The sequence below is a fragment of the Magnolia sinica genome, chromosome 3 (assembly GCF_029962835.1).
Source record: "Magnolia sinica isolate HGM2019 chromosome 3, MsV1, whole genome shotgun sequence".
Taxonomy (NCBI): domain Eukaryota; kingdom Viridiplantae; phylum Streptophyta; class Magnoliopsida; order Magnoliales; family Magnoliaceae; genus Magnolia; species Magnolia sinica.
The window spans coordinates 83,789,052-83,804,471 of NC_080575.1; the positions used below are offsets into that span (position 1 = coordinate 83,789,052).

At 40.0% G+C, this 15,420-nt stretch overlaps 1 protein-coding gene across 3 annotated transcripts; it reads right to left on the reverse strand.

Annotated features, from left to right (window-relative positions):
• Nucleotides 1–6,456: 6,456 nt before the first annotated feature.
• On the reverse strand, nt 6,457–14,574 carry LOC131240092 (WAT1-related protein At3g18200-like). 3 transcript variants are annotated; one of them, XM_058238131.1, is made up of 6 exons: nt 14,329–14,574; nt 14,163–14,225; nt 10,230–10,551; nt 9,117–9,275; nt 7,738–7,889; nt 6,457–6,858 (listed from the first exon to the last, which is right to left on the reverse strand). In XM_058238131.1, exons 1-6 carry the CDS (start codon nt 14,529–14,531, stop codon nt 6,723–6,725), a joined length of 1,035 nt encoding a protein of 344 aa, XP_058094114.1. In that variant the 5' UTR covers nt 14,532–14,574; the 3' UTR covers nt 6,457–6,722. The 3 variants fall into 3 exon arrangements, with proteins under 3 accessions (XP_058094114.1, XP_058094115.1, XP_058094117.1); XM_058238132.1 differs by lacking the exons at nt 14,163–14,225; nt 14,329–14,574 and adding an exon at nt 12,160–12,544; XM_058238134.1 differs by lacking the exons at nt 14,163–14,225; nt 14,329–14,574 and adding an exon at nt 11,452–11,874.
• Nucleotides 14,575–15,420: the final 846 nt, after the last annotated feature.

A 15,420-nucleotide genomic window follows, 5' to 3' on the forward strand; every position in this document is an offset into this window, starting at 1 on the left:
GTGCACATGTGCTCCGAATGTGGGGCCCATCATGATGCTTCTAATAGATCCACACCGTTCATCGAGTCCCTGATGTTGATTAGGGCCCTCAGCTCAGATACTAGGCATATCTGTACTTTGGGTGGACCCCACCTACTGATTTTTACCTTATTTCATTGACTCATGTTTCTCCAGTGGTCATATTGATCTTAATCTATGGTCCAACGGTTAAGAGAGTCCTAAAAACTTGTCCGAGTGATCAGGACACCTTATGGCCCATAACGGAAGATTAGATGGCCAACCTCGCTATTAAATAGGTTCGTCATCTAATCCAATAGCAAATCTTAAGGTTTAAAGTCCGACAACTGGCTCATTTTAAATCGTCGATTAATGGCCTTAGATCATTTCACACAACTAATTACTCGATGGTGTAGGGTCCTAAAAGCAATTACACAAGGTCTAATACTAAACCTTGATTTGAATAGCCCACCCAACACATTTGAGTGGGGACTTCGCTTGACCAGACATCATGGACTACTAGATAGTGGATCAGGTGATCTGGATTAGCCTTCAAACATGCTTAAATGTTAGTGGGCATTCACTAACGATCACATGATTAACGATCATGACATTCCATGGTCTACAATGGATGACTGGATGGTCTATCTTGCGATTGATGTATAAACTAACCCAAATGATTGATCTCGATTTTGATGGCATGATCGGCCTTATTTCATGGTCATGATGAAGGTTGTTCATGTTGATTTAGGGCCTAGCTCAATCTAGAATGTTTCACGTGCAATATTACACACTTCAATTATGATTTGAATAATCGTCGATGGTATAATCCCACAATGAGAAGTCAAAGGTTGATAAATGACAGGTTGATCTCGAATGGGCCAGTTACGATGGACGAATCATAACAATCGAGCAGTGTATCGATTATAGATCATGTGTCCTCGTATATGCTTGTGTCAAATTTGATTTAAATGGTAACACCTGAGTACTGAAAGTACGGGGCATTACATCCATGCTGTCAGGTTTGGTATATCCATTGTTGAGGATTGACCCTCATGTTATGGATCTGTTGTCCATCTATGGACCCTGCCTTGTATATAGGCTGATTATCAATATCGATTACGAGTATGCTTAGCATAGCATCATAATACATGCCCATACACATCATCTGCATTCTTGTTATGAGATGAAGTTGACCATTGCATATGTCATTGGGTAGGTTGTTTATGGGACTCCCTGATAGGTGGAGTTGTCCCACATGAGCGCACGGTACGTGCAGGATTGATGCATGACTGGATTGTGTGACTCATGCATCTTGTATTGTGTGTTATGATTGTTGTATACCCTAGCGACATCAGGGTTGTAGCCTCCACAGGTATAGGGCGGATGGCAGGATTGGATATCGAAAATACTTATTAAAGCACGGGAGCATTATAGATGTCTCATGGTGAAAGTCTCCAAACCCTTATGGTACCATGGAGGATGCTCTAATGCTTAGACCGAGTGGATGTATGAGTGCATGAGGGCCGAATACCAGGAGGCCGCGTCTCCCACTGTGTCGTGGTCAATTGAAAGGGGGTGTGACCTACCCGGATAAAAGGGGGTTATTACTAGGTTAAGTATGACTAGTTTGTAAATGGGTTCACTATCGACATGCCAGGTAGATATTGGCAAACTGCTAATTAGGCAGGTAGTGAGGTCTCTTCCGCTTTCATGGTTGTGTGTCTAATGTGGGGCGGCAATCTGGTGTATAGTTTAGTAGACCCCGATGATTATTCAGAGAGAACTGTATTGATATATGATGCTCCAGAGATGAGGTAGGTTGATATGTGGATTGGTATGCTTGAGCTGTATCTTGCACATGACATTGACTATGCAGGCCTTACATTGTATGGCCTTGGTGTGACCGATAGCATTCATGCTTTGCATCGCATAACCTTGATACGGTTGATAACATCCATGGACTTACTAGCATATTTCTGCATCACTCTGATATTGCATACTTGCATTCTACCTTGCACACACACTTTCACCACCCTCTAAGCTTTCTATAAGCTTATGCACCATTGATGCGTGCAGGTGACGAGTAGGAGCAAGAGCATGCTGCAGAGCTTCTGGAGTTTCTATCATTATTATCTTTGTATTTTCCTTTATGCGCATTGTACTTAAAGTTTTTTTTATCATAGTGGATTTGTGATGATGTTGGTTATTATTTGTGGGTTATGCTTATGGTTATGCTTATTATGGAACAAATTTATATTGAAAATCCTCCTTGTAGGATCCCCAGATCGGAACCTGGCATATGGGTGCCGGGAACCAAGAATGGGGTACTACGGAGGCTGTCGGCGCTGGATTCCATGATCGAAAATTTTGTGAGCCCGGTTTCCGAGTTTAGGGCGTGACAATGTGATCTTATGAATAAGTTGGATAGTAGATAAACATCACAGTGGCCCCTAGAGAGGTTTCAATGATGGGTCATTATCACTGCTGCTTCCTTTGGTGTGGTCCACTTCAGTTGTGGAAATGGCTCATTTCTCAGATCCTGCTGTAAAATGATCTGAGAAAGGGGATGAGCAGCGTGGAGAGAACCCTTACATCATGGTGGGCCCCACAGAGCCCTGCCCGAACGGATTATCATGCAGGTGGGGTAGGATGCAAGCTGTTTCCCTTTTTAAAAAAAAAAAACCACGACTTCTCTCCTTTTTATGATGCGCCATGCCATGCTCTCATATTAACTGGAAAAGGAATCGTAATTATAAGATATCAAGATGGGAAAATTAGATCATGCAGGTGATTCTCATACTAAAGTCTCAAGGACTACTAAACAGAGGAAGCAGTGAAGCGGTTCACGTTGGTATCCAAAAATCCCATTGATCTGTTTTCATTTGAAGTACATTCTAGGAAAGGACATGACAGACCAAATTTGTCAAATAGGCATATTAATCTCGGTTGGTGGACAGAAACAATGTTCAAGCATATTTTAGTTGAGACGACGATGGATGTGGTGTAAACCATTTTTGAGAAGGGTTGTTGGCGTTTTAGATTCTTGTGAAACCGGTTATTCAACATGGAAGTTCATCCGGTGGCTTAGAATCAAAAATTTCTAAAGGCTGAACATTTTTTAAATGGTTTGTGTCCTTCATATATGTGGACATGCTAGTGCATCTTTCCCACATGGTACTAAAGCATCCATTTATGGAAAAATGGAAATCACTCATAATTTGAAAAAATTAAAAAATAAATAAATAATCAATGTTGACCAAAAAAGATTGAAAATTAAATAATTTTGACATTATTGTGTCGTTTGTACTATTTAGGTACCAATTCTCTTGGAGGCATATATTGGGGATTTTGCCCAAATATGTCTTTCTTCACATACTACAAGTCATCCGACTTTTTTATTTTTTAAATAAGAATTTTAAGCTGAAGGTCAGTTTCATAGATATCAACATGAGTATTTTAATTGCTTGAGATCTAATTAGGAGATTTACCTTCCATACCAAATATTTAGGGAGTATTCAACTATTCTCATTGATTCTCAATTTATGAATACCTTGATAGTACAAATGATTTTCCATGCTTGTATTCATATTTTCGTTTTGGTTCCCCACTAGTCTGCCCTACGTTATTCTATCTCTTGAATATTACTATCTATTTTGGCAAATATCCTCCAGTTATATCTGCTTTGTTCATTATAAATCTCATTTTGGTATCTCTCTTTTGTAAGGCTCAACTAATGACACAATTCTCTCAGCCTTTTGGCACTCACTGCTTCAAGTGTATAACTTGGAATTTTCATTTAGGATTTTGAAATACTTTTTAATACAAGCTATTCAAGTTTAATTATTATGTTTATTTTGTCTTGTTTTGTATTCTCATGGAGTCGATCCCATCATATGTAAATGATTCGAGAGGATTTTTTTTTTCATCATCGATGGGGTGTCTAATACTTAAAACTGATCCGGAGGTCACTCACAATTTCTTTATTTCTTTCTTATGTTGCTTACAATCGTTTATTCTGTCTTATGTTTCTTACAATTGTTTATTCTGTAAAGTTGATTTCATTTTGTTTCTCAAATATTTGCCTATGACAATCAATTATATGAGTGGCAAGAAGAATAACGTACTTATGGAGAGATGGTTTTTCATTGCCAACGGTCTGTTACGAGCACGTATCTTGATTCTAGAGTTGTTGGATGTTATCTGTCATATAATATATGCATCTCTACCTCTTTTCCTGTTATATAAATAATGCCTATATATTGGCAAGGGATGGTTTGAATCAGACATCGGGTGTCTGAGTCTATGCAAATATGTGGCCTGGCTGATAAGCGGAGTGATTTAATTTTGCACCACTGATCTTCATGGTGGGCCCACCTTGTGCATGTCTAGAATGTCCTACAGGCATGTTGCCATGTGTGAGACGAGAATGCCAAAAGTTGTATTTGAGCACACTTTGCATTGCTCTATAACACAAGCAGTGGCTATACCAGCTAGTTTCTACTGCATTATTGCACGAGTTGCTAAACTTTTAAAAAGTAAGTTCAATACCACAAGGATGTGAACTAATTAATTTCTTACTTCCAATAGAAGACCTTGGAGATTTTTATTGTGTATCCTAGATGGTGTGTCACTTTGATAGATGAATTCTTCTTCTTTGTAAACAAAGAAGACACCGCTCTCCCCTCTAAACATGGATCGTCTTGTTCATACTCAAATACTAAAATGATAAACACAGGACAACCAAGAAGGCACCTGCTGACAACAGGCTGCGTGTGTTTGTAAGCTTCAAGAGACTTGTTGGTGGTGATGCTTTCATCTTCCTAAGGCAAGTAGCTTTCTCATGCTGTGATGATTCCATCATTTCCATAATACCGTTCCTACAATACAGTTCAGCACAATGGAATTTTCAATGACTTTGTACCATGGACAGGTGTTGTTAGTTAAGAAATTGCTCAATGGGGTTACTAGTGTATTAGGTTATCAGGATGATTTTTAGTTATTACCAACAAGAAAGAAATATGATCTCTAATTCATAATCATGATCAACTAAAATGAGATGAACTCATTTTTAAGTAGCATCCAAATAGACCTCCTCCTAGTGTAGAGAGTTGCATGTGATTTTTTGCACTCTCACATGTTTGTAATCACATGGTTCATGCCCCTTCATTACACTCTAAGGAGTGTGCAACAAGCTATTATGCAGGGTTCCACACCTTAGCACATGTATCATTTTCCGATCTCATGCATATGCGGCCCATCAAACGAAGATTGTGTTTGATGGGTACCACTTCACTATTGGCTTAGTTTTCATTGAATGTAGACTAATGTTGGTTTTTTTTTCCTTAATTGTATAGGTGAAGTAGTGCAGTGTTTGGGGCATTAGGATCCTTTGATCAATTTTATTTTTCCATTATGAGTCACGACCCATGGTTATGGACTCGATGGGAGGTTTAGGTCAATTATTAGGTTGTCCACATGTCCAAAATTAAGTCTCTCTCTCTCATCTATGGAACAATATTTTTACAAATTCCATGATTTTCTAGTTCATTTGATGGTAGCTTCTCTTTCAAAATAGAATCCATTCTATAGAATAGCTTCTATTTTGTAATAAGAGAAGTTGCCAGGGTTAGATTCCGATTGTGTTAGCAGACGCACCCTATGGCTCCTCTTCCATGTTATCAATTACGTAACATATTTTTCTCTTCCACGGCTAATAAATTCAGGATTAAATGTAACCACCCTAATACCAAATACAAGCATCGAACTACCTGTTGTCTAATGTGTTAAATCTTATTGTAATAGAGTTTATTGATGTCATCGATAAATCACTTGATCTCATCAAGCAAATGTCAATGCCATTGACAAATACTCGATCAAATCCGGAAAATCTAAGTTGATTGCTGGACAATTTTGGAGGTTCCTACTCGATTGTATCAAATGATCTTCGATGTCTTCGATGTCATCGACTGGTCCTTGATGGTTGCCGATGTCATCGAAGAACAGATTGAAGGCATGTGCAGAATTGCGAAATTTGTTTCATATTCCGGTTGGGTAGTATATATACCAGGTGTAATCTGGATTAGGGAAGGGATTGGAGCTTTCTAAGTTGCTCTAAAGGGTTCAAGGGCATAGATAGGGATTCAAAGGAGATTCGAGGGTGGGTTGTCCAAATCAGTAAGAGTATCGATCTCTTGTAATATTATTTTCATAGAGCATTACTCGTAGCTTTGTGCTATTGTTTTTTTCCGCAAGGATTTTCCATGTAAAAATCAGATTGTCTTGTTGGATTTGTTTGTGTGACTGTAATTACTTTGCTTTGATTATGCTCTGTGTGCTTCTATGAGTCCCAACACAGTCTATGAGTCCCAACACGGCCCATCTAGAATTCCAAATGGGTTTCTTCTTATTAGTATTTAGTTTTGCAAAACAAATAAAATAAAAAGACAGAAGATCACATAAAACAAAATGCAACTCTTTTGAATTCCTCAATATGTAATCCATTTTCCATGCTTTTCTAAACACAACCTTAAGAGAAAGAATTAATCAATAATTTTAAAATAATTTTAATAGTTACACTGGTTACACAAGGAATAAAGGATTTCCTCCTGTTGTCAACACCATTCTTCCTCCAAAATAAGCAACCTAATTTCTAGATACATGAGAGGACGGGTTGGAATTCCAGCTTTAAGTACACAACCAAAATGTGAGTCCTGAGCTATGGTTTATACTAGCAAAGCTGTGGTGGAATCGTCTTTGTCCAATGGGTCCATTGTGTCCATTATGTCGCAACTGTCCTCCTTGGATTTGGACCATAGAAAAATGTAAAGGCCCAAAACTACCATGATTGATCCAACGATGCTGCAATAATTCAAAGGATTGTGTGAGAATAGTATTAAATATATTAGTATCAAAATAAAACTATTTGATGCACAGCTTATTATGTGCCGTCCATTTATCTTTGAGATACTGATTGTTTATAACTGTCTACAGATTTTGAGGGGTGTACTGTCTTTAGATCTATAGGGCAAGTGGCTATAATGGATTACTTGCAACAACCGTCCCCTACAAATAGAAGACAATTATACATGCCTCCCCTCTATTTCTTAGTTGTTGGCTTGTTGCAGATATCTTCCCTATGTTACCCTCTGTTTTGAGAGGTAAAAGGTGTCTGTACCAAATGACCAAGATACTCCAGACAACGTACACCCATATTTGTGGTGCCACTCTGCTATTTGTATTTGCATCATAACCGTCCAACAAGGTCACTCCACCATAAAAATTAGAAGCTCAGAAAATCATGCTGATCCAACTATCATGTGGACCACAGTATAGAGAACAATGGACAACCACCCAAAACCCCCTGAATTCACATGGTGGTCCATCATAATGTTGAATTAGGCTGATTGGGGCATTCCCTTTTTTTAATGGATGGTAACCCAGTTGGTCAAGTTGCATGGCATAGGCATACCACAGTGGACCCAAAAACAGGTAGTAACATGGTTTTCTGTGTAACAACAAAAATCACATTACTCAGACAATCGTAACCGTCTGGTGGCCCCTAAATGGATGATTAAAAAAATGGTGGTTCAAATTCAATAGGCAAATCCAGATTGTAAAGATCATCCCATTGGTGCGACTTTTTGAGGGATGCCAAAGACGGTGGGGCCCACAATTTTGATGGTCTAGATTGGTCATTGGTGTGAATGTTAGCCACATGATGAATTGCTAAAAAATTACCTTCCCAAGTACAAGGTGTCGCCTAGAAATATAATTTCCAGTATTGTAGTCAAAACCAAGCCAAAAGGAGCAAATGAGGCCACAAAGATGGGTCCCTTTACTCCAGCACACCATGTAGTGAAGAGGTTCGATAATCCACAGTAGAACACGGCCTGCATCATTTGTTTGGAATCATAAGTATCATTCTTTAGAGATTACCATTCCAACTTAAGTAGAATTATGGTATGTCATTACATGTGCATGCACAGGTATGCATGTGTCATGGACGCAACTCAATTTTAAACTAATCTAGTACAAGGGTAATTGCATACAGGGACAAGATTGAGAGAAATCAGGTGGTATGGGGGTTATGAAAAATACTAGAAAGAGTAGAAAAGAATGAAAATCTCACTGACGGTTATAATGTCCCTAGAAAGCAGTTAATGAGTTATACATCCAAGCCAATGCCAAAGGCCATTGGATCCCAAAGGGTTTCACAAAATTCAATTATTTTAGGGGTAAATTTTTATTTTGAATCAAAAGACAACTATTTTTAGTAAGTTATGCTTGTACTATAATAGGGTGTTTCAGGATCTAGAGTGTCCTGCGATAAACTTAAAATCCTTTTTTTTTTTTGAAAGAGTTTGAATCCATTTAAACGTCTTTTACTATTTTTCGAATGTTAACTATTTTAGAAAAGTTACATACAGCTTATATAAATCACATTTAGGGGGGCATTTGGATCATAAGTTACTTAAGGTAAGTTACTTATGCCCCAAGTAGCTCATCTAGGTTTCTACTTATTAAGCTGAAGAGATGAAGTACCTTTAAGTAAAAATAATAAAATAATAAAATAATAATAAAAAAATTACTTATAATTGAACTTAAACCAAACTTACTTATCTCAAATAAGTTACTTATCTACTGCTGTAAGTAGAAAAAGTAACTTATTTTGGGCACACTCCATTCAGTAGACCTTTGAGTCAAGTCAATCTGGATAGAGTCTTTGAGTTGACTTGACTCAGTAGACCTTTGAGTCAAGTCCGAGTTTTTGAGTTTTTAAAAGATGGATGAAAATGCTGGACAAAGATGACTATCCGACCGCACAGCATGTCATGCTATGGTTGTTTTTAGTTGTTCAAATGCTCCTTGTTTGTTTGTCACAGTAACTTCCAATCATAAGGCTAATCATGGATGTTATATTTGTTAGAATAAGGTGGGCCATACATAAACCATGAATGTAATCAAACCTAACCAAATTCTATGGGACCTACTTCTTACAAGGAGATCCACAGAGGTGAAGAAGAACATGAACTCGGGATTATTTCTAAGATTGTTTCTCACATGATTGATGCATATAGATGAAAGGTGCTGAAAAAATTGAAGGTATCGTTACTTACTCCACAAACTATATTTAGGAGCTCTAAATCCCAGTGAAGCTTCCATTTTGTGGCTTCGTGACTTGTACATATGGCTATGACAGCTGTTTGTAACGTTCCAAAGAAAAACATTATGGCAGTAAGGGAACACTCTGCGGGGTATCGCTTTGTCATGGGCCTCTGCAAATTCAAAACATTGTAAAAAAAAAACAAATCAAATTTTCTAAGCCATGATAATTAAGAAATTTGATGACTTGCACATGTACAAATAGGGGTATACATCGGGACGAAGCGAGTCAAACTGGGCTCAACCCTGCCCGGCCCGGTCACCAGGCCAACATGTCGAGCCCAAACTCGGCCCAGTCAGCAATTAGGAATATATATATATATATATATATATATATATATATATATATATATATATATATATATATGGCCGAGTCGGGCCGAACTGGGACCTGTTCGAACTCGGCCCGAACTCAGTTTCGAGCTGAAGAAAATGGCCCGTCCCAGACCGAACTCAGTTCCGGGTCGGGCCGAGTCGAGCTTTTTCGGGCTGAGTCGAGCGAGTTAACCGGGCTAGCCCGGTTCATGTACAGCCCTATGTACAAATAGGCCTCAAGGGAAGATTCTACGGATATACACTTTTCCTTATTTTCTAAGATAATTAGCCAAGCACAGATGTACAGGAAGCGATGCTTGTGAAAAGACTATATGCAAGCAAAGAACTGCACGTACTTCAAAAATAAGGGAAAAAAAAACCCTCAACTAGACTCGCCTGAGTCAACTCCACTCAACCAGATTACACCAAGACTGGAGAAATGTGATTCCTGTCACGACTCAGGTCAAAACTCAAGAAAAACTCGACTCGACTGAGAAAAAGACTAGGCAAAGCTCAATAAAAGTAAAAAACTAAAGACTCAAAGAAGCTCTTGGAAGATTTTTGGGCCCTACGCCTAACATAGGGTGATGCATCTGATGTCGAAGTGGATTTCATCAATACATCACAGTACAGGCCACCTCAATTGCACCCAAAAGTTTTCATGAATGCTTCATTACTCTGTGTGTGTGTGTGTGTGTGGAAAAAAGCTTTTGAAAGAAAAACAAGAAGCATAGAAATTCATGTTAACATACCAGCAACAAAATCCATGTGCTAAGTGCAAGAACCCCAAGAACCACCATAACCAAGCCAAACACCCATTCTGTCAAGCTGGCTGTGCCGAGCAGACTCTCAGTTGAATCTTTCCAGAACATGAGAGTTGAAGCACCAGAGACAGATAAAAGAGTCCCAAAGATCTTCCCTTTACCCCACCAGGTGTTGATTCCAAGATTCTCTTGCATTGAGATGATAGATAATATGAAAGTAAAGACTGGATTCAGGTTGACAACTGCAGCCTCCAATGTGCTAGGGATGTAGTACAAGCACGCTGATAATAGGTTTTGTGACAACGTTGACCTGCAATGCATCAATCTATTAGAATTCTCGTGAATTACACACAAACATACACATGTATTTACTGGAAGGCTCATAAATCAATCAGATCCAAAACTCAGGTGGGCAAGGAACAATGTAAAATCATGCCTAAAACTTCCAAGTCACTTAGTGTGGTCCACCTAAGTTCTGGAATGGCCTAATTTTTGGGCTTTGGACCTAAAATTGGGGAGTGAACAAAATGGATGAGTTAGATTTCTGGCACACATCACTGTGGGATGCGCTGAGCTCCACGCTAATGTAGGTCAACACTACATGATGTAGGAAAAAGATCATATACACTGTAAAGTCGATCTCTGTGGCCCCAGAATGATGTGTCCGAACCGTTCATCTCTTGGTGATGAGATGTTCTAAAAAATCAGCCATATCCAGAACTCAGCCATCTGGAACAATACAAAGTCATGCCTAAAGCATTTAAAATCACTTCATGAGGCCCAATAGAGTTCTAAAATTGCCTAAAATGGTGGGACCCCGCATGGAGGTGGGACACACAAAAAGGACAGGACGGATGTCCAATCTGCATCTCATTGGCTCCATAAATAATCAGGAAGGTTTGGGTGTCCACTATCAACTGTTCTTTTGTCATGTGACCAACCCGAGTCATGGATCAGACTGGATTTTGGGTTCTAGGCGTAATCAAGGGGGATGTATGATGGACAGGGAGGACAGCCAACACGGATCATGGTGAGGCCACAGTGGTCGATCTTACTGTAGGCTGCATATGCACATATATTATATGTAGTACGCATGTAAGTTGTATGTATGTACATACAAAGACAATTCACTGGCTTGAGTTTATGGAAACATTCCTGCGCAACTAGTACAATCAATCAATTCATGAGGTGGGCTAAAACAAATACTCACATTTGGGAGAAGCATGTTGAAGAATTGTTGTAATCAGGAGTAATTAGGACTCTCTGATTCTCTAGCATCTACTCTCTAAGTAGTATTATAAGATAATTCGGAATTTCTCCTCACCATTTTTTCTTTTCGCATCATATCAGAGCATCTTCTCTGATCTGATCTAGGCTATTTCTAGTGGCCCGCCTAACCAATCACCTGGCGGCGGCTCAAGACCGCAATCCCTCATCACCATCACTGTGAGCAGCCCTGCTCCGCCCCTGGACCATCTGCTCCAATCGGACATCCATCTGCCGAATGGACAGATCTACCCGTTGCCTCTTCTTCAATGCCAACAGCATCACCACCACAAACCCAAACTCAAACCCTTGCCCTCAGAACCATCTGTTGCAGAGCTGCAACCCGGATGAGAGAGAGAGAGAGAGAGAGAGAATCACAGCCGTAACTCCGCGAGCAACGTCGATTGGCGCATTGACGGCGCAGCGCCTCCAATCGCCGGCACCACCTCCGCTTCCGCAGCTACCAGCGTTTCCAGCCGTGCCTCCGCGACTCTGTCGATCGAACCAATCCATCGAACCCGGCTGTCATACCCATCCAACATCCTCGCCCGCGCCCATCACCTTCCAGCGTCACCAGAGCCCATTGCCCTCCCGCCATTAATACCGGCATCACCGCCACCATCGAAAAGCAGAACCCTACTTCGCCAGGAACCTCGGTTGCAACGGCAGCATCGCAGCCTCGCTGATCCACCCGTTTCGGCTCTGTTCCAGCATCTCCAACCATTTCCGCTGCGATTTTTCGTACGCAACCGACCCATCAACAGTTGTGTGGCCCACCACCGTCACCGCCTTCAATTTCCACCCGCCACCGATTTCCATGGCGGGTCTTCGGGCGCGTCAATTTCCACCCGCTGGCGGAACAAGGGAGAAAAGAGGGTGTTCCAAACCCTTCCACGCCAAACAGCAAGGGATCATCGAGGAGTAATTAGGACTCTAATTCTCCTCGTTTTTCGTTTTGGTACATGGTTGTACAAACTGGTTGTTAATTTCCACTCGCTGCGTGCGCCACGCCGTACAGAAGAGCCATTCCTTCTAACCTAAGTTAATCCCAACCCTATATACATTTTTTATGGCTAAATTATTAAAAAAGATTTACATGTATATCACCAACAGTTTGTGTTCCATGATTACCTACGAAACAAGGTGTGATTAAAATTTATGAAATAAGATTTCTAAAAGTTGGATGTAAATCTATGAAATTAGTATAATATTTTTCCGCCCACAATTCCGAATAGGATTCTCTTCACTGACATAGACATGCCAACTGAAGGACAAGGCCCCCCCTCCAGGGGAGAGCGGGTTACCAGCTTTGTTTACCTTCGGAATACTAGTTTAACAGTTGCTTTAAGCATGTGCGCACGTGCATAGGAGCACATTTCCGTTGTTACAACCTTTTGTGGGACAAATTAATTGTCGAAAAGTTGAGCGTAAGGCTTCCCCAAGAGAGAAGCCTGAGCACAGCGCTTCACATGAGCTGTGAACCACTTTATTTCCTTCTTTAAAAGCACTCAGAGGGAAAGGGCAATTCAATTGAGGCCAAAAATACGCTGTTTCTTAAACCTGATCATTCTAATCTCACTATTCTAACCTGACTTCGGTGAAATACCAAAAACACCGTGTTTCCTTGTTCGATCTCCTTTTCTGTCAGTCACCGGTCGGAATATATATATATATATATATATATATATATATATATATATATATATATATATATATTGTCACCTTTAAGTTTGTCACCAAACTTGCATAATATAATCAAAGTGCCATGCGTGAACGGAATCCAACCTTTCCAAAAGGTTAGCCCCACTAAAATGATCACTTAGTGCAACAGGACAAATATTCATTAGGTCAGATTGATGGATTATTTGGGGTGGCCCACACAACCATTTCATATATTTAAATGTATATGATAACCTTACCGTCTGACCCTTTTTCTATTTTTCTTTTTTCGGTAACTACGGCCCAATTCCACATATGATAAGAAAGCCGAGCAAAAGCAAACAGTCGTAATGATTAACATAGCCTAGTATTGACTAAGGAGATCACCCAAATCTTATCCAAATACATTGCCAAATGTGCCAAGTTGCTTGAATGATCAATGGCCACCAATCACCACACTCAGCAGCGTCGGTGTTCACACCTTCACTGGTGCCAATCACAACCATTGGCGTTGCTGGGGCCATCAGACTGCAATTTGGGGTCGCGACCATTGACGCAGCAGAGGTCATTAGAATTCCAACTGCTGAGATTGGATTCAATAAAGGTAGGACTTTATTGTCCAACTACTTGCATATGGAACTTATGAGCTAGCTAGTTGGTTAGTTGGATACTCCACCTAATTGCAAGCATTTAATTCAACAGAGGGTAAGGCCTGTTTGGTCCACGCTTAAAAATGAGTTCATCTCATTTTATCAGCAGTAATTGAACTTATTATGTATTATATATCATAATCTCTAAAAATGTAATGAATTCATTTTTATGTCTGTACCAAAGTGGGCTTAAAGGGTCCACATGAAACATATGCATTCAGGGAGTTGGGTGGTCAGTGTGAATTAAAATAAGTGTCATCGCACTTGAATCGTTCCCTCACGACAATAATGATACGAACAACTTGTGATTCATTTTGATTGATTGTCCAACTGCATCACAACTTACCCAATTAAAGCAAGTAGAAAAATCCAGCATAAGATGGATTTGGTGAGCGGAGGCCTATTCTTCCTGCGACAACAAACATTTGCAAATTAGTCATGGGAAATAAACAGAGAGAGAGAGAGAGAGAGAGAGAGAGAGAGAGAGAGAGAGATTTGAACTGACACCATACCTTTCAAAGATAAAAGCCAATGCTGCCATGAATATTGCAGCTAAGGCGAATTGATAGACAAGAAAGACAGTCGAGCTTATCCCTTCTGTGAGTATGACCCTACTAACCACAACATAACCTGCTGAGCTGAGCTGAACAAATATCATACTCGCATGTGGAGCTAAGCTCCTTGCACTTTCTCTCAAAGCAGAACGGGCCGACATCTTCTCTCTCTCTCTCTCTCTCTCTCTACGTGTCAAGTACTCTCTCTCTCTCCCTCTCTCGTTGTAAGTGTGAAGTAATCGTTTCTACCTGGGTGTATCATATATAGGCAACACGTTATGTCACCTTCCTTTCTTGGAAGGTGGAGTAGTCTCGTGTGCAAGTTGAACCCGCTGAGATGAATCCGACTACGTTACTTTTTCTAAACTGGGTGGAAATTTGAAAGATCTAACCCGTCCATCTGGTGCTCTGCTTCACATTCACCTTGGAATCCAAAAATAATGATGATCTAATACTCAGATAGACCACGCTATAGGTAAAGTTGTAGGCCCCACCATGGATTTTCCATCCATTATTCAATCTATTCATCCATTGTGCTTAACCAGGATGAAAGAATTACTCAAAAATTACAGCATGCAGAAACTCAGGTGGACCATCTCACGTGAACTGAGAGGTTTTGGGTATAATTTTATAGGGTGGCCCATCTTAGCGTTGAAACAGCTTGCTTTTTGGTATCAAAGCCATCCAAGAGATGTTGAACCTGATGTACGGGTTGGATTTCATGCACGTTAAGTCATTTATAAAAATTAGATAAAGTAAACTTGACATGAACGGACACAAGGGCAAGCTTTTTCCTTAACAAATCCATACTGTTGATTGTTCAGATACAGCGAACGTTCAGACCCACGTCAGTGGACAGCGTTTTACTTAACAAATCTACATTACTGGTTGTTAACATATATCGACCGTTCAGACCCACGTCAGTGGACGCTATAGCTACCATTCACTGAGCGTTGATTGGCTACATTTCACTTTAACGAAATCACATCGATCCGCTCATTAGCTGGGCCACACCTATATACATATATTGAATTAACAATTTGCCATCCC

Excerpts from the sequence above, each read along its gene's own strand:
- LOC131240092 (XM_058238131.1), bottom strand. The coding sequence starts at position 14,531 with ATGTCGGCCCGTTCTGCTTTGAGAGAAAGTGCAAGGAGCTTAGCTCCA. Across the intron at positions 9,276-10,229 it reads GCACATGGATTTTGTTGCTG|AGGCCCATGACAAAGCGATA; the intron begins GTATGTTAACAT and ends TTGAATTTGCAG. Across the intron at positions 6,859-7,737 it reads GACACCTTGTACTTGGGAAG|CATCGTTGGATCAATCATGG; the intron begins GTAATTTTTTAG and ends GAATTATTGCAG.